We start from the raw sequence: 18,083 nt of genomic DNA, 5'->3' as shown, positions 1-18,083 counted from the left end.
TATGAGATCTTGATTTTTATGTTAACATAGTTATTACGGTGCAGTGTACACACAGAGCGTGTGCCTTGTATGGAAAGATGGTGAGCCTTGTACTGCTCCCAGTCCTGCAAACTTTTGGTTCAGTTTTCAGATTGGGAGTCCACAGAGCCAATGGGAAGAGTGCAGACATCCAGATTCAGAGTGCAATTTTACCTTAGTGTTTCTCTTTTCCCCAGGGCCACCGTGGATAAGAGTGCACCCAGAATGATCAACCATCACCAACCAGTTGTACGCTCATCCACAAAAAACACAGAGAGGTTTGGGGTGATGAATGCAGCTTGGCCCCTGACTGCCAGGGCTGTGCTGCAGAAGTTGCCAGACAGACCCAGTGTCTCGACAACATCTCAGAGCAAGACTCCCCAGTCCTAGAAGACAGCCCACATGGCTACGTGTGTTGGAGCCACGCACGCAGCGCAGTCTTGAGTCACTGGATGTGTTCCTTACACTTGAAGGGCTGATGCTATCTTTCAGCTTCATCTGCAAGCTAAACAGAGCTGTGCAAGCAGAGCACTTTAAACAAATGGCATGATTTGCCTCAATTAAGGCTACAGCTGGTCAGAAGTGCTTTCTTTAAGGAGCACCTGCTGATCAACATAACAGCTAATCAACCTCTTATTACAGAAAACACAGTTATTTTTGCAGCTTTCTTGTACTAAAACAGAACAAGTCTTAGCATATTTCCACTTTTTCACATCATGCCCTGCTCTGTGAGTAAGGGCAGTGTCACTGCGAGTAAGGCAATGACACTAAACCAGACAGGACTTAGTCTGCAGTTCCCAAAGTGGGCCAGAGAAGGTGAGGGCTGTGGGGCATTCCCTTTTGCAGTCAGTAGCCTGGTCTAGAAATGGTCCTGGTAGTATCTGCTGCAGTCCTAAACATTTAACGTGCAAGGGACAGAGGCAGAGTTCAAGGGGAAGCAATGACCTGAGCATATTGCAAGGCAGAGGTGTGTTGCCTGTGTCCCCAGCAGAGGAAGAATCCAGCCTGCAGGAAGCCGGAGTGGTTTCAGAGCTAATGCCCATGGCCCCGCAGAGCTCAGCCTGTTCATGATTATCCAGGGTTCCTGCTGACTACATCGCTGTGGGAGGGAATGCTGAAGAAGTAGCTCATTACGGCATTAATGTGTTTATCTGCTCTGTAGCTGCCTGGAAGGACTTCTCTCAGTGCCTATGGATAGACATTGCACATCAGAATTTCATAAGTAGAGCTGACCTCTGTAAACAAGTTGTGTTGTGTCAGAGCCTCCTTTGCATGTACCTTTAGAGTAAATTTTCTGCTTCTGGTCTTTTTAGATCGAATGGGCTTTACAAATTCTGACTCAACTATTTTAAATGGTACAGCAGCTAAGATGAGGTAGGGGTGTAAGGAAACATCTCCTGTTTTTCAGTGGGGTATTTGTTTTATAGTTGGGTGAGATTCAAAACAGCTGTTTTAGTGACTGCAAACTGAGATACTGATCCAAATGTCTAGGCCTTACAATTTTATTGGTGCAGTCTGAAGCCAAGCATCATCACATTTTTATCTAATTTAAATGACTATGTTAGATATACATATTTTTAAATCAGTTGATAAAACAGTAATTACATGATGAGCTAATGAATTGTTTGATGTCATCTATCTACTGGTCAGCTTAAAGGAAACAAGCAGAATAACAGAGTAAGCCCAAAAACTTCATCTTGTCCTGGGGTACTTGCACCAGTTTCTCCTACAAAACAGTTTGGAGGTGGAAGCCACTTTGCACAGCCTCAGTGGGCACTTGAGGAAATCAGCCGTCAAAAGCATTAAAAATGACATGACGTGATTCCGTGAAATACTATGGATGCAGGAAGGTTTTCCAGTCAGATGTTGCCCAACAATTGTGCCTGTGTCATTAAACTGGCTTCTAAAATTGACTCTTTGCCAGTGTCACTTGACCATGAGCAAAAAAAAAATCTGACCTTGTAAAAGAAAGAAGAAAGTGGCAGCATAATTTTCAGGAGTGCTCTGCACTCTCCCTGCCTGCTTGAAATCTGCAGCCCTCGCTGGCGCTCGGCACTGGTAACAGTTAGGCCCTTCTCTGTGACAAGGGTAGTATCAGCGGGTGATGGTTAGGACTGTGTTCCCCACATATTCAGAGGGAAATAGTCCTTCTCAAGTTGCGTACTTGATTTCAAAGGGGCAGAAAAAGCATAAGTGGGTTTTTGTGTATCAAAATCGGGCAGCTAGACTGGTCTGCACGTGTGCATTTGCAGATGCAAGATTCCGGGTACGGATTTGGAAACTACTCTCAAAAATGTCTGTGAGCTCTTTTCTCAGCAAACACAGATTGGCTCTGTCTGTATGTGGTGCAAGGAGCTTCTCTGTGGTGGGGGAGAGGGTGTGGAGAAATGATCAGAAAAAATGAATTTTTGTCCTTGAATTGGTAAATTGCCATGAGCTGCTTAGCAGGGAGAAAGGAAAAGAAGTTTGAATAATATATGTTTGGGTGTCTTCCGAGCAGTCCTTTTTGTCTGCTTTTTGTCACCATTTATCTAGCAAAAGAGACCCCAGTACGGACTGTTTTGCTACCTGTCCAGTCTTCTCTTCTGTCCCTGAAGTTCAGAACTGAACCGGCAACCCCCCTTCCCAAGCTCTGCTTTCGTATGTGGGAAATAAGAGATGCTGAGGGCCTTGTCCAAAGCATTTTTGCTCAGTTTCCTGCTTTAACTTTCCATCAGATACCCCGGTGGTAACCGTCAGGGGTGCGGGCAGCGTGCGACCTTCAAAACAGCCACCGACTGTAAGAAAGACAGGTATCGAAGCCATGTTTGGATTGAGGGCTCGTCTGCCCAGTCAGTATTACTGCAAGGACTGCAGTATCCAGAGCTGGCTTGGAGGTGTGAGGAGTGAATAGGTTAGTGTGAGCATCGCGGCATGTTCTAGCAAATGCAAAATGTTTTTGCTCCAGCGGGACTGTCCCGCAGCAGAAAGCAGCACTTCCAGGAGCTGGGGGCCCTGGGATGCACTGGGAAACGTTTCCAGGGCAGTTTTCCGATGCCACAGTTCTCATTTTAACCCCTGGGTTATGTGCAGAAAAGTGAAAGCCCGGAGCAGCTCTGTTCTCAGGCTGTTTTCAGATGGACCCTACAGGCAGGGAGGTCAGGGCACCCCTGGGGCATCGAGCTTGTCTGGGAGCCGTGCTGGTGTCAAGCTGCACTGCTGGCTGTGTGCCCAGAACATACCAAAAGGCCAATGCTCCCCTTCTCAAATAAATAACAACGCTTAGCTCTTGCAGGCTGCTTTCCAGAGGTGGGTCTCTAGCTATGTTACCAGGCAGGGCAAGGATTGGTATCCCCGTCTCAGGGATACAAAGGAGGAGGAAGATGAAGTGACTGGCGCAAGGCTCGGCAGCAGAGCAGCAGCACAGGTAGGAATTACGACTTCCTTCCATGCATACATCTTGCTCGTGCAGTTCTCGATATGTGAAAGCTCAGCAGGTAGCAGAGAGAGGCAGGCAGTGGTGGACAACTCTCTGTCAAGAGATGTGATTTTTGCACGCCCCCTTCATTGCTCCCTTTCTTAGGGATCTGACCTGCTGAGCAATACGTGCAAGAGCGTGTGCCCTGCAGTTAAACGTGTAACCAGACCCAGCCTACGCTGTCGAGCATGGAGCAGCAGGGAGGCTTGTTAAAGCGAGCAAGCTTGTGATCGCAGCCTGACCTCACAGGGAAGAAAGCTGGTAGTCTCATCTCTGGTGAGAGCAGATGCACCCCGAGGTTTCCCAGGCCTGCCACTCTGGTGTCTGTTACGGTTTCCAGGATCAGCAAAATAAACGGGGCTGTTGCAAATCATATCTACAGCTGAACTGTAACAGATCCATAGAGGAAATTCTTGCTCTGGTTTTAGCCTCTGCTCGTTCACCTTCCACCTTTATAATCCATAAAAAGTAAAAGCTAGCCAGGGCTTTAATAGGCTAATTAGAAAATGTCAGGCATGAGGTGCTGCATGTGAATTAGGTTCTTCTGGCCCAGAAGGGAAATAGATGGGGAGTTTCGTAGAGGGTTTTCTTGCCACCATTTCCTCTGTCGAAATCCTGCACTGGTCCCTTAAATATGGAAAAAATCATTTAATGAATGAGCTTATTCCCATCTCTGCCTCTGCAGACTATTAATATTCAGCTCAGCAGAGTCCTCACTTCCAGTTGGATGGGACCAGTTTCGGATGTACATAACCAGAGTCCATCTCTTCATTCTTGCAGCAGGCCAGGAACTGCTGATGCCTTTAAGCATCTCTCTGAGTTAATGGGATTTGCTACTGCCTGCCAGATTGATATTTAGTGTGTAAGCAGGAGAGAGGGGAGAGAACTACCCCCCCCCCCCACAGACACCTATTAATAAATCAGCACCACAGGGAAGAATTTTCTGCCAGAAATTAAGTCTCTTTGGAGCAGGCTACTCCACAGCTCCTGGTGGGTCTGTTTATTTCCCTGAAGCACTTCCCGCTTAGCACGGGAGAAGCAACCCCATTCCCTTGTGCCTTTTCCCTCCTGTCTCTGGCTGATGCCTCCATTGCGGGCTGCTCTGCCCAGGCAGAAGCCCTGCCTCCTGGGACTAGGTGCTGCTGCAGCCAGAGACGGGTTGTCCCTCCTTGGTCACCATGTGGCGGTGGCTGCTGTCTCGTCCTTCGGACAGCCACCCATCAGGGTGGGAGCAGCTCTGGGCATGTTTGCTAAGGGAGGGGGATGTTAGCTGCAGGGAGCACGGCTCTGAGCAGGGGGAGAAGGGATTTGGTCCCAAGCGACGTTGTTACTGCGTTAGCAGCACAGCAGTGCTCACAAAGCCTCTGAGCACCACCGAACTGGCATCCTGAGAAGAGCCCTGCTGCAGCACATGGTACTTCCTTGCGTGCTAAAGGCTACGCTCCGTTGGAGCTTTAAAAAGGGATCTGAGGAAGAAGCGGGGAGCTGCGTGCCAGCTAGGCCAGAGCTTGGGCAACGCAGCTGTTTATTTTGGTGTCTAAAAACCCTTCCCCCTCCTGAAGGGAACATGTCCAGGTCAAAATCTCACCCAAAGAAATGGCAAAGGAAAAAAGGCTGCTGCTCAGACTGGGATTGCGTTCTGCGAGCGCCAGCTCTGCAGAGCCTGGCCTGTCCCGGGGACCGGGGAGCGCCCCGTTGGGACAGGCCAGCGAGGACGCTAGCCCTGTCGAGTGTCCCCTGCTCAGCTGTTGTAACAGCCCACTTCTGCCACTGAGCTCGTCGCCTGCTGTGCTCGTTAGCGAGGCAGTTACTTACTCTTGCTGAAAGCTTCGTAGACACGGGCTGCTTTGCACTTGGAACAAATTTGTGTTCGTTGCTAGATGAAGAAGAGATACTTCCTTTGGCTGCCAAGTGGGAAAAAAAAAACAAAAAAACAGGAGACATTCAGGAAGGGAAATTTTGTATGCATCTGTCTTGTTTAAATACATACAAATTCCAGGTCAGCTCTAGATAATTTCCTAGGTTGTTTCTTGGGTTGCCTAGTGTTCAGAGCCTGATGTGCTTGGCCTCATTGCTGTGGCCAGTGTCTGCAGCCACAGGAAGACATGGATGTTTCTGGGATATGATTCATCTGACAGGGACACCTAAAATGAGTCAGATAGTTTGTGCTCCAATAGTGCTGGTCTCTCCGTTGTTAAAAGAGGATACTAGGCAGCTAGACATCTGCTTGGTACCATCGATGTTAGGTGAGATGAATCCTGCCCTAGGACAGCTGCTTGGTATGCCATGTTTTTGTTGTCAGCAGCATCTGACCTCTATGAAGTTCCAGTGGGGGACACTGGAAATTTGAACTCAAGTGTCTTTCCTCTCTAGGCTGGGCCAAAGGATCCAGCCTTGAAGGGTGGCGATGATCAGGGAGTGTGTTAGAGCGGGGGTGTGTGTGCATGCATGGATCTATGCGCCCAGCGGGGCAACGACAGCTGAGCCTGTTCAATGCCGAGCGGTTGGTAGCACGGGGACCTGGGTGTCCTGCTCTGTGTCTGCACCCACCTGCAGCACAGGAGAGGTGCTCCGGTGAGAAGCGGACGGAGCTTGAGGGCATGTTTTTAGGTTTCACCTTTGTTTTCCTCTTGCCACCTTTGGGCTGATCTGAGTGGGCAGGCTTGCTGGCAGGGCAGTCAGACGAGCTCCTCCTTTGGCTGTGAAGGACAACAAGGTCAGCTCACGGGCAGCAGCATTTTTTTAAACCTCCCCGTTCACCTCTTCTAGTGTTTCCAGATCAAACTCAAGTATCCAAATTAGCATCCAGAGCCTGGGCTGTGCTGGGAAGGCTTAAGACTGTGCTGCTATGGAAAAGGGCCTGTCAGAAATGCGATTTTACTGAGTGATCCTAGGCGCGTGCTCTTAGGTTTCAGCAGTCTTCCTTGCTCTAGGAGCCTGGCCCTGTCCAGAAAAGGCCTGCAGTGCACGTAGCTGTGTGCTGGGGAGGATATTGCTTCCCGGCCCCGCCGTCCCCAGCTTTCCCCGCTTCTCCCACACACAGCAGCCTCCCCAAAGCGCAGCTTCCCCGCAGTCTGTCCATCCTGCCTTCTGCCAGGGCCGCTTTCTCCCTGCCTGCGCTGAGGCACGAACTGCAGCTGTGGCTTAACCTGGGCTTGCGAACCCTGCAGGTCACGGGGGCTTCCAGGCAGCCTGCAAGCAGTGACTGTGGGACTGCATCCCGCTGTCCCCCATTGCACGAAGCAGCCCCGCAGAGGGTCCTGTTGCTTTCCTGGTTATACATATTTGGCCCCATTTTTTACCTGGTTTTTGATACCGCTGCAGGGATGCCTGTGCTCTGCCCAGGAGGAGGCTCGGCAGCTGCTCTCTGGTCTGTCTCTTGATCAAGCGGGAACTTGTCCACTGAAAGGTCTGTGTTATCACTGTAGGCATCTGCGGCCGCAGTGCGTCTGTGTGGGGCTTTGAACTCCGACAAAATCTTGGATGGCCCAAGCAGAGCAAGAAAAGAGGGAGAGAATTAATCTCCTTTGGCAATTCTCGTCCCCTCGCGGTGCAGCCAGGTGGGGTGACTCTCGTTGGAGACGCTGCAATGCTGCCAGCTGCTGCACCAGCTTGCAAGCCTGCAGCGTAGCCACTGCCCGGGGCCAGCCGCGCCGAGGGCAGAGAACGGCACGTCCTGGCAATGCCGCATGAGAACTGTGCACTCGTCGCATCTCCGGCCGAGGGAGGTGGGTTTGGCGCCTGGGCCCCAGGAGCAGAGGGGCTGTAACCCTGCCTGGGGCTGCCGCAGAGCTCTGGGGCTGGAGGCCGCGGAGCAATTGCTGGCCCTGAGAGTGCTTGTCCAGGAAACTGGTCTCAATTTTTAAGCGTAATTGCGCCTCATCCCTCCTGAGCGAGCACTGCAGTCCCATCGCTCCCCCGGCACTAGTTGATATTTGTTTAATGCAGGGAATAATCATCCTCCTTCCTAAGTGCGGACAACACCCAGGCTCGGGTCTTTGAGAGGCTGCTGCCGCCTCATGCAAACTGCCATACGTGATTAATTGGCCACGAAATAGGAAGAGGCTAATCAGCTGCTGTACAAGGCTGCAGAGGCTGTTGTCTGTAATTACTGATCCTGTCTAGCAGCAAACAAGCTTGACGCATGGAAGAAGTCACGGGGACAGCTCCACGGTGCCTTTGCCCCCCTCGCCACCCCCACGCACAGCCCGGCCACCCCGGAGGCAGGGGCTCTGCGGGCTTGTGCGGAGCGCCCGGGAACTGCCCGTCACCTGCGCAGCCCGGAGACGCTCAGGTGGTTTTAACACACAGCTTGGTTTTAGCAGTGCTGGGTCAGCTGTGGAGCTGGGCCAGAAACCTGGGCTTGGTGTGTGTCACGGGGAAAGAGCGGGGGCCTTTTCTCCAGGCTGCCCTGGGCGGCTGCCGCAGCAGCGCTCCCCCTGCCCGGGCTGGCAAACCTGCTGCTGCCCTTCCGTGTGCCGCACGGACACCCAGCAAGGGGTAGCGCAGCTTCGCGCCCCTCTGAGAGGTCCCCAGCCCGCCCGCTGCCTGCCATCTCCCCCGACAGCCAGGCGGGTTATGGGTGCAGCTGGACTGGGAGAGGCCACCCAAAGGAGGGGTCTCCTGGTGCGCAGGCCCTCTCGGATGCCCGTGTCCAGCACCCTGGGGTCTGGCTGGGGAAGGACCCGCTGCCGTTCCCCAGCCCCCCGGTGTCGCTCACCTGGCCCTGGCAGTCTCTGAGGATGGTGGTGCACTCTGGGCCTGCTCGGAAATACTGGCTTGCCTTCAGCTTGGCATCTTCTTCGGCGAGATTAGTCCCTGCAGCCCAGACCTAGGGACAGGACATGTCCTGGTGTGCGTATCTCCATGCCAGCCCAGAGGAAAACCAACCACCTGGGCACTGCGGGTGGGCTAGACTTGTGCGTGGGAGAGGGGACAGCTGCTCTGCTTTCAGCCAGGGACCTTTGGCCAGAGCAGTCATACCTCGGTGCTTGGCAGCACATGTTCTTCCTACCCCTGCCCTCTTCCAACCCAACAGGACCTTCTGTGGGATCTGTGCACTTGGTAAGGGGGTGCCTTCATCTGCGGTATGCTCAGTTTGGCTTTCAGCCCCCTTTTAGGGCTTGCTGCTCCCAGAAGTGGTTGAAGGGCCTGGCTTGGGGTCCAAAGGGTCTCCCTGTCTCTGGCCTCCTCACCCTACGTGGACGGGTGCTCCTGCTTACGGTAACATGATGCCGTGGGGGAAGAGTGGTGTCCGCAGGGAAGCGGTAGATGGATAGGGGGAACTTGCCGACCCACTGCTGGATGACATAGCCACTGATGTCCATGGTGACATAGGAGCAGCAGTTGAGGATCCGAATGAAGTGGCCATTGGGATCCACGGTGACGATCTTCAGGAAGTTGGTGCCGTTGGATGGCCTGGGAACACAGACCTTCAGTGAGGAGGCATCCCTGGAGCCCGAACCTTCAGTGGTAGGAGGTGAGACCCAGGTGAGGGCAACCTCATGCAAGGGCAGCTCTGTGACAGGGAATATGTCATCCTTCCCAGTTCTTTTCTTTCTACCCCCATGGCAGTGGCTGCCCTGCAGGGTGGCCCAATGAGACCTCATGGCCCTATGTCAGCCGCACCGGCTCAGAGCTTTACTTATTCGCATGGGGATCCAAGGCAGGTGGGTCTGCGCTGGGATACCCAGCTCTGAGCAGTGGGAGCCAACGTGCTGACCTGCCCGCTGGCAAAGCCGGGCTGTTTTAAGCCAGCCCAGCGCGATTCACTGGCGCTTGCTCACCTTTCGCTTTCTTCCCTGGAGCAGCGTCTGCTGGCCATGCTGGGGCTGGCAGGCCCGCAGCCCTCGGTGCCGCTGAGGAAGACGTGGGTCATCTGGCTGCACCTGGGGAGCTCGGTGGCGATCTTCGGCCCGGGGGCTGCAGGAGATGGCACGGAGGGGAACGGTGAGGCCACCCGTGGGAACCCTCCTCGGGAACGTCTGCACTGGTTTCCCACATCCCTGGGACAAATCCCTTGTTTTGCCCGGTCCCTGAGACAAGGTCTCCTGCCATTAGGAGCGTACGCTGTCCCCCTGTGCAGTTAGAAACCATGCTGCACCTGCGTGTTTCTAGCTGGATTTTAGAGGGACCCAAGTGACCGCACTGAAACCGAGGGAGTAATTGAGATGATTTTTTTAACTACATCAGGGGATGACAGCTTTGTAACTAGATCCTCCAGCATGGCACCGTGTAAAACAGATACTTTTTTATCTCAGCTGTACCTAATTCTCACCCTCTCCAAGGGATTAGTCCGGATTACGGGAGCCAGGCTGCACATGTGTGAAGGAGCTGCTAGCAGCAGCTGCCGGGACGGGCAGAAACCACACTTACATCCAGAGCCCGCTGGCCAGGTGCTGCCCGGTGTGTCTGGAAAGTCCTGGAATAATACTGTGTCCCGGCACTCGTCCTGGTCAGAAAGCTGATCTAATTTCAGAGGAGGTTTCCTGCACTGGCTACTGTCTGTGCTTTGTCTTTTTTTCCCCGGGAATTTGTCCATCTTCTGAGCTGAGCTTAATTTCCCGAGTTCGTTATTTTTCCAGCTGTAAAGAAAAATAAAGCGTTGAATGACTGGGTAGAGAGTTGCAATATTATTTATAAACTCTTAAAAGCTGTGCTTCAGGAAGAGAATTAATGCGTATGCACTGAGGCAAGCCCTAACTTTTGCTGCATTTGATGAGAGTATCTTGAATAGCTTCTGAATGGACACTAGGGGGAAGAAGAGAGTCTGACAAGTGTACTTTTGGAAGTAAAACGGCTTGCAAACCAAAAATAAGCAGCTTCAGAGTGCTTGGGAGGCATTCAGCACACGGTGGGCTTAACATTTCCTTTGGGATCTTCTCCAGCGTCCGGTCTGCTTGCCTCGTGTTGCCCCCAAATACACTGTGCAAGTAGTGTCTTGCTACCACATACAACTTAAATTTATCTGGAAATATTTTTATAGGAAGCCTGCCACACATGCAATATAATGGAGAACATCCCCAACCCCTGTCTCAGCACTTGAAAGTAGTGGTGCTACATGGCCTCTAATGGTGCTACGTGAAATCTCAGCATGCCTTAAACAGAAATCTCTTTTTTACAGAAAGCAGCCGTGACCTCCAGACAAACTCCAGACCCTGCACGGCTCGAGTCCTAGCTCCTCCTTCCATGTTTGCAATCCTCTCCCATGGCAGCAGAGCGGCAAGAGCCACCTCGGGGCTGACCCATCCTCTGCCGGCCCTGCAGCCGCTGCTGTCCCAGCTCGGTGCTGCGCTGCTGCGACTGCTCTTTTCCCAACGGGCAAATCCCCGGCTGCCAGTTTTGCTGATCTGGAAACAAGTCCTCTCCTGGCTTAGCTGAGGCTCTCTGGGTTAAAGCTCTGCCACTTCTCTCCCTTTCTACCCACCTTTCTCTCCACCTCTCTTCCATCCTCCTTCCCTTCCCCTTTTCCTAATATTATGTGGCTTAGTCCTGCAGTCCTTGAGGAAATCTGGATTTGGGGGGTTCTTCCTGGCAGTGCCAGGATACGTTGAACAGCTGGAGATTGGGGATATGAGGAGCATCACCACGGCAGGCAGCGGAGGGGCAGGTTTATGGGGAGGAAAGCAGTACAACAGCGATGCTGCCCAGGCCCTGCTGCCCCGCGTCTCCTGGCCGTGGTATGCTGGGGCTGGCAGGCAGCCGGGGCTGCCGTTGCGGTACCTCTTGCGCAGGTCCGTGCTGGCAGCGAGGTGCGGGCTGAGCAGCRTTTGGATTTCTTCTGGTTCTTCTTTTTCCATCCTCAGCGGCGCCGTGTCTTCTTCCTAAAACAGAAGGATGTTGGGACTGGCAGTCCCTGCTCAGCACCGGGCAAACCACAGCCCCCTGCTTGTCCCCGGATGCTCCCTGGCACGGCTGGGCTGTGGGACTGACCTTGGAGAAGGCATCCAGGAGGCTCACGTGTTTGGGGACCCGCTGCAGTGACATGACGCTGAGCCCTGGAATCGGGTTCTTGTTTTCTGCCTCTGACCAAAGCTACGGTGGAAAGGCAGAAGCAGCAGGTGAGAAAAACCCTCGTAACGCGTGCCCTAGCGTTTGCACGCCTTCCTCGGTCAGCGATTCCTGATGGTGGATAACTAGAGAGGGATCCAGCGGGAACGGGGGCCCTGGCAGGCCGAGAGCAGGGCTTCCCAATGCCAGCCAAGGTGACGGCGGTAGCAGTAAGTAACATGGGCCTGGAGGTGAGTACTGCAGTACCTGCTCTTCTCCTGCCGCTCAAAACACGTCGGGCGTGTCAATACTGCACGTGGCCGCAGTGTTTAGTTCCTCCATCTCCCGTGAAAAGAAGATAAAATGTTGGCAGGTTCAGAGAGAGAAAGCAAAGGTAAGACTGCGATAGCAGCGGGAGATGGAAACCTTTGGGAAATTTGTACTGGGATGGAGGAGATCGGCAAGAGGAGGAGGAAGTACTGCAGGGAACAGCATGGAGAGGGGAAACTGGGAGCAGGGATGGCTCCTGCCGCGTAATACGAGGACAGGTGAGGATGGGAGCAGTGACAAGGCTGGAACCGAGTTAGGGAAGAAAGAAAAGTGAAAGAAATGGCAAGTGCGTGGTTGCAGGAGCTGATAACCCTAACCTAACCCTTCCCAGGTCTCTGGCCTCTGAAGCCTGCCAGGCTTCGAGCAAGACTCAGGCCTTGGAGGGGTCTTGGTGCCAACTTCAGTGGGCTTCGGATCAGCTGTGGCATTGGTAAATCGATGGAGAAAGGCAGGCTAGGGTGATAAATCCCCCAAAAGCAACAAACCCATCAAAAGTTGAGGGGTTAAAACGGAGGATGGCAGTTTCCAGGCAGCCCAAGTGAACACCTATCTGCTAACTTTGCAAAATCAGGAAAAACTCTYGTAAGGCAGGCATTTTTCAGCGTGAAGACGTATTGGCCCCTTTCAGAAAAACGATGCGTATAAGGAATAGCATCTATGGTCAGGGCAGTGTCTCCCTTTCCAGAAAAGGAGAATTTCCTCGTTTAGTTACTAAATTTCCCCCTTTTAGAAGTTCAGTCCCTAAAGCTGCTACGACCCTGCAGACAATGTTCCTGGTCTGCTCCCAGCTCCTCCAGTGATGCCATGCTCTAACAGGGGTGATTTTACAGGGATATCCCTGAATTAATAATATTCATAGGTCTTGAGGGGGATTCAAAGCACCAAATGTCTCTTTTGCTTGGAATATCCCTAGTGATTTGATTGTTAAATGCAAAAAATATATAAGTTAAACTTCTTCATGATCGTGCCCTATCCTTTTTGTTTTATTTACTGTAAATTTTGTCATATTGAGGAACAAAGAGAAGAATTATTTTCCCCTTTTAACTGCTGTTGCACAATACTGATTTTTTGGATTATGAACAATTTGAAGGAAGTCTGAATTCAAACACAAGTCTTGGGATTAGATTAGTGACATGGAAAAACAAAGGAGAGGCCCTTGTTGCTATGGAAAAAGTGACAACTTTACCTCAAGTTCAAGCGGACTTTGCAAAGAACGATTAGCATTTTTTTGCAGTTCAAACAAAGTAAATAGGCAAACAACGATAAGAGCTTTCGAATGTGACAAACCCGAAATGGGGGAAGAGGTGGAACGAGTCACGTAATCCTTGTGTGAAGGGACATACTAGACAGTCGGTTGTAACCTGTGTGATTTACAGAGGAAGATTAGCAAAAGAAGGGAATGTTTCTGGAAGATCTCGCGCATGGAGCTCAGAGTAACTATTTACACTGGGACAATATGCCCTGGGCTGGAGACTGGACCATTATTTGGATTGTTGGTGTCTGAGGGTCTCTCAGCCCTTGGGGTTTTTGCAGGTTAAAGAAGATGGAATTAAAGGGAGAGAGAAAGAGACAGAAATTGTGATGAATAGGATTTATCATAGGTCTTGTGGAAATGCTGTCATGTTGGTTAATAAATTCTGTCACTTGCAATGATTGCATTTTTGCAGCAAGATAATTATGAGAGAATAAAACACCATAAAAACATCTTTCCTTCAGGATCAGCTGCAGCAAATTCATATTGAATTCTGTAGCTGCCTGTTTTAGATGGCCTAGCTAGGGCCCCACACAGTGGGTTGAGCCAGGACCGGGCAACTGGGGCCACAGGGACGCAGGGCGGGAGCCTGTCCCTCAAGAGCTCTGGGCACCTCCACCATGGGCTCAAGAGCCCCACAGATCTACTCCTTGGTGCCTTCCCCCATCGTGAGGTGCCAGCCCCCCCCCCCCCATTAAAACGTGGTGTGGAGGCTGAATGCCTCATCTGGGGCCGTAAATACCCTTCCCTCCCCTCTCTCCCTGCTTCCTGCTCCCCTTGGGCTTGTTCTGCCTTTCTCTCAGGTCTCAGATGCTTCTGTTCCCACCTCAAAGCTCTCCTGGGAGCCGCCTGACTCCGAGTCTGGAGGCAGGTTCACGGCTGGCACTTTTGCCTGCCAGGACTCTTGGTGGAAGCACTCAGCCTGGGATTGCTCCAGCCGCTCAACATCTTTGCGCAGCTGCAGGACCAAAGCCTCCATCTTCTGAAGTTTCTCCTCCAGAAACTGCACCTTCTTTTTAAAAGGCAAGGAGAAAATGAAAAATCACTAAATATCAATGCCAAATGCTCCAGGCCTGATCTCCCATGGCAGGTATCCAGAGAGGTCAGTGTAATTACTCAGCAAAGAGTTTGGACCTGCCCTTTTCCCGTCCAACTCTTGTTTAACCTTCTAAAATGTCTCCGTCTTGCTCTTAGACGGATCCATGTGTTACATACAAGGGAAGCCTGCATGTTGGGCTGTTAAATTGGCTTCCACCTTCACCCACCAGTGGGTGCACAGGGAGAATCAAACCCAACCGCCAGGGAACAGCAGGGGTAAAAGGTGCCCTCAGCCCCCAACAGGACAAGCTCCAGGAGGGAGAAGGATGATCAAGGTGTTTGCAGGGCCACATTTCTGACGGTGCCCAGCTCTCGGGGCCATCCCTCACTGCACGGCAGAGCCAGCTGTGTCCCCAGCCTCCTCATCACAGCACGTGCCTCTTGCTGAACCCAACTGGACTGGCTGTTTTGGGGAAGGGGTTCTTCACACAACCCCGGGCTGTCCCAGCTCTCCCAATGCCCTACCTGGGTGTAGGTCTCCTTCTGAGTCCTCAGCTCAGCAGCCAGCCGGTCTACCTCTGCTCTCAGGCACTGGTGGCTTGTGTCTTGGCACTGGCACCTGGAAGACCTCTGGAAAGGTTGGCCTCTCCACCTCCAGACCAATTTTGGAGATCACCCAGTATCCCTGGTGCATCCTAGAGCCAGCAGTGACCTCCAAGAGCCCCATGGTTGCTTGTGGTTTGGTGGAAACCAAAAAGCTGAGGCTGACTGAGAAGACCTGGTTGCCCACCACCTGCTGGGGGCCACTTGCTGACCTCTGCAGCCCACAGCCCAGACCTGTTGGTGACTAGGAGGCTAGATGGACAACAGGACCAGGTCAGCCTCATCATCTCCTTGCACACGGTCGTGTACCCTTCTGTCTGCCCACCGGGGAGGGCCCAGGGACCTCCCAGGGACTTTTCTCCTTGTCTTGCTCTCCCAACCTGCCCCTGCCGGGGCACACGTGGGAGGCACGGTGCTGTCAGCCGGTCCTATCTCCTGCCTGGAGCAGCTGCTGGAGGCGTCAGCTCTTTGGAAAGCAGCAAGCCAGCGTCTCAGCTGGTGCAAACTGCCACGAGGGTCTGAACGCTTTCTTTTAACGCGCCCTGTGGCTGTTCCCTGCCACATACAACTTATTCACGTTCTGGATCACGGCGCTTGGACGGTCTTTCCCGTCCCCGGCGCCTCTGCCGCAGCCTTGTTTGCAGGCTGATTCACGGGGGGAGCAGCAGCGTGGAGCTCTCACTCCCCGCTTGAAGCTTTAACCTTCCTAGCCTGACCTTCTGCAGGCCCTGCAGGTGCTCAGTGCCCTAGAGGTGTCTCTCTGTCTACGCGCTCCCCTCACGCCCGCTTTCCGGCCTTACCCCCGGCGCGGGGCGCCCGCCACCTCCCGGCATGCCCAGGCCAGCCGGGCGGCGGGTATCTGCTGCACGGCCTTTCGCAGCCCCCGGATCTCCACGTCCTTGTGCTGCAGCAGCAAGCGCAGGGCGCGGACGTCCTCCTCCGGCTTCGGCGCCTCCGCCTGCTTGGGGGCCACGCTGCGAAGGGAGCAGGGTGGTTCGGGGTGAGAGGTTTGGGTGAGCGGGCGAGTGCCCGTTCACGCGCTCTGAGGGTATGAGTGATGCTGGCAGCGAGGAGCAACAGGTAGAAAAGAAATACAGCTAGAAAGCAGGAGCGCGCTGCACATGAGGGAGCCCYGGGATACCTCTAGAGCATCTCTGTGCACAGGTACCTATTGCACAGGACACGCAGGTAGCGAAACCTACCCAAAATACTGCCCTGCAGTTCAGAGGCTTCCCAGCTTTGAGTTTAATACGCAACAGATATGAATGGGTTTTCTTCTGTGAATTCTCCCAGGTTTTGTTGGGGTTGCGTGCTTTTTTTTTTTTTGAGCCCATGTAGCATTTTTAGCAGCCGCGGTGCCCCTTGGCAGGGAGTTCCCCAGGTTAACTCCGCTATCGTGCGAAGAAATCTCTCCCTGCGCTTGTTTCAAGCCTGCGACCTGCTATTTCAGTCCCATTTCCCCTTGGATTTGCCCCAGAAGAGACATTCGGGTTGTTGTGGTGGAAACGCTGTCGAGTGCCCTGGTGCCGTGCCGGCCCAGCAGCACTCGGAGCCGGCGGCAGCCTCGCGGGCGCTTCCTCCTCCTTCCTCTCGCTGCCACCCGCCCCAGCTGGTCCCCGTTTTTTTAAAGGAAAGGCCGTAATAATAAGAGTCACGAGGGGGTAAAGCGTGTGTTTGCCAAGCGGTGTCAAAATTGAGAGAGGCTGTAATTGCTCCTTGTTTCTCCTTTCCCCCATGCTGCCGTGCTTTGCTTCTCCCTCTCCGGGGCTTCTCGGGAAGAGGTTTCTCCTGTGCCAGGTCTCGCGCTGGCACGGTGCCACAGCCATGCCGGGAGCCTTGGGGCTTATTGGGCTGCGGAAAGTCAAGGGCCGACTGCAGCCTTTTGGAGCCAGAGCTCCCAGGCCCCGTGGGAATAACCCTGGAGGTTTTCCCTAGCTGGGAAATTGGGCTTCTCGCGCTCCAGCTGCAGCAAACCCGGCTCGGAGGTGCCCAGGGCTGCAGTAACATCCCCTGCCTACGTGCAAGCCTCGTGTCCGGCATCACCGTTGCCCGCGGGGATCGGCTGGGCGCTGCTTTCCCCGGCTCCGCGCCAGCCTGCCTTCTCCCGCTTTGTTTTCCTCCCCTTCAGAGCTATTCTTTACCTGCCATATGCCGCGATCATCGCGGGCGCGAGCGCAGCAGCTGGTGCGCTATTCCGGGCTCGGCATGGCCCTGAGCCGCCTCCGTCCCTCCCRCCCGCGCCGCCGCCGGCGATCCGGGCGTCCTCCGATTTCTTCGGCCCTGGCAGCTCCGGGCCCTCTGCCCCTCGCGCGCCGGCTGCCTCCCTCCGGCGGATTGTGACACCCGGCTGTTGCCGTGGAAAAGGCAGAATCCGGCGTGAATTACCGTTGGTGCTGGTGAGCGACCCCGTGGAAAGCGTGAGTAGGGCGGACGCGGTGTCTTTGCTTCTCCCGTGCAATGGCGTTGGCGCAAAAGCGAGCGCATCCGAATCGCTTTGGTTTAGGGGCTCTCGTACCCCCTAACGCCGCAGGCTGCGGCTGATTTTGCTAAGGATGACGCAGAAACGGAGCGTGGAGCAGGCTCCGGAGGGCTAAACGCTGCTGTTTGGTGGTGAGCAAAAGCAGCTGCAAAACCGGACTCATGTAATTAAAGGTTACGCGTTGCGTTAGGCCTCAGCTGACTCCAGAGACACCATCGTTAAAAAGATAAGGGGCCGTCAGGCCGTAACGAGGCTGCCCGTGTCCGGGACGGGCTCTCTCGGCCGTCCCGCCGGGGTTCGGGCGACCCCCGGATGTCCCCGCGCGGCGGGTCCTGCCCCCATCCAGCCCCGGCGCTATTCGCGCTGAAGTCTCCGGTCGGGGACATCTGCGTCCCAGAAGCGCTGCTGCGGCGGCACGGACRCAGCGTTAGGGAAAGGCGTCAAGGCAGCCGGCTGCGCGGCGAAGCCGGCGAGTCGCCGCTTTCCGCGAGGCTCCGGTTCGGGAGGGTGCTTGCTTCCTGCCTTCTGCACGCCACCGTGCTTCGCAGGGCACCAGCCTCCCCGCCGGGCGCCCTCGTCGCAGCGGGGCTTTCCGGAGCGCGGGGCGCTCGCCGTCGACGCTTTGCACCGCTGTGCGGCCGAGAGCAGCCGCAGGCCCGCGCCTGCCGCGCCATTAATGCCTGGCCTTGTTTTTGGCCATCCCAGATGTAGCCAGGCCACCCGGGCTTTAATGAGAAACCCAAATACTCATCTCTTCTCCGCCTTAGAAACGCRTAACGGCAGCGAGCAGCGTCCCGCCCCACTCTCCAGCACGGTGCCACGGGGATCCTGCGGAGGGATCGATCCGAGGGAACGGCAGGACGGCTGCAACGCCACGTGCCGCAGCGACACCTCCCACGCGGCAGCAGGCAGCCCCG

At 54.2% G+C, this 18,083-nt stretch overlaps 2 protein-coding genes across 6 annotated transcripts in view; one reads left to right on the top strand and one right to left on the bottom strand.

The window, feature by feature from the left end:
- LRRC56 (leucine rich repeat containing 56) overlaps nt 1-1,931 on the top strand; it is a 75,670-nt gene extending 73,739 nt beyond the window's left edge. For all 5 annotated transcript variants that reach the window (XM_026059098.1, XM_026059096.1, XM_026059097.1 and 2 more), the window contains one exon: nt 216-1,931. In XM_026059098.1, the coding sequence (XP_025914883.1) occupies nt 216-408 (193 nt within the window). In that variant the 3' untranslated portion in view covers nt 409-1,931. The remainder of the gene's footprint in view (nt 1-215) is intronic.
- Nucleotides 1,658-16,848, bottom strand: LMNTD2 (lamin tail domain containing 2). The gene is made up of 13 exons (XM_026059107.1): nt 16,829-16,848; nt 15,488-15,661; nt 14,610-14,703; nt 13,873-14,058; nt 11,408-11,509; nt 11,198-11,298; nt 9,851-10,059; nt 9,262-9,397; nt 8,698-8,893; nt 8,196-8,306; nt 6,778-6,953; nt 6,026-6,174; nt 1,658-1,668 (listed from the first exon to the last, which is right to left on the bottom strand). Exons 1-13 carry the CDS (start codon nt 16,846-16,848, stop codon nt 1,658-1,660), a joined length of 1,665 nt encoding a protein of 554 aa, XP_025914892.1.
- Nucleotides 16,849-18,083: the final 1,235 nt, after the last annotated feature.

This window comes from Apteryx rowi, unplaced genomic scaffold, assembly GCF_003343035.1.
Source record: "Apteryx rowi isolate R43461 unplaced genomic scaffold, aptRow1 scaffold_152, whole genome shotgun sequence".
In the NCBI taxonomy this organism is placed as follows: domain Eukaryota; kingdom Metazoa; phylum Chordata; class Aves; order Apterygiformes; family Apterygidae; genus Apteryx; species Apteryx rowi.
Note: the sequence above shows the minus strand (reverse complement) of the source record. Positions and strands in the feature narration are given on the sequence as shown.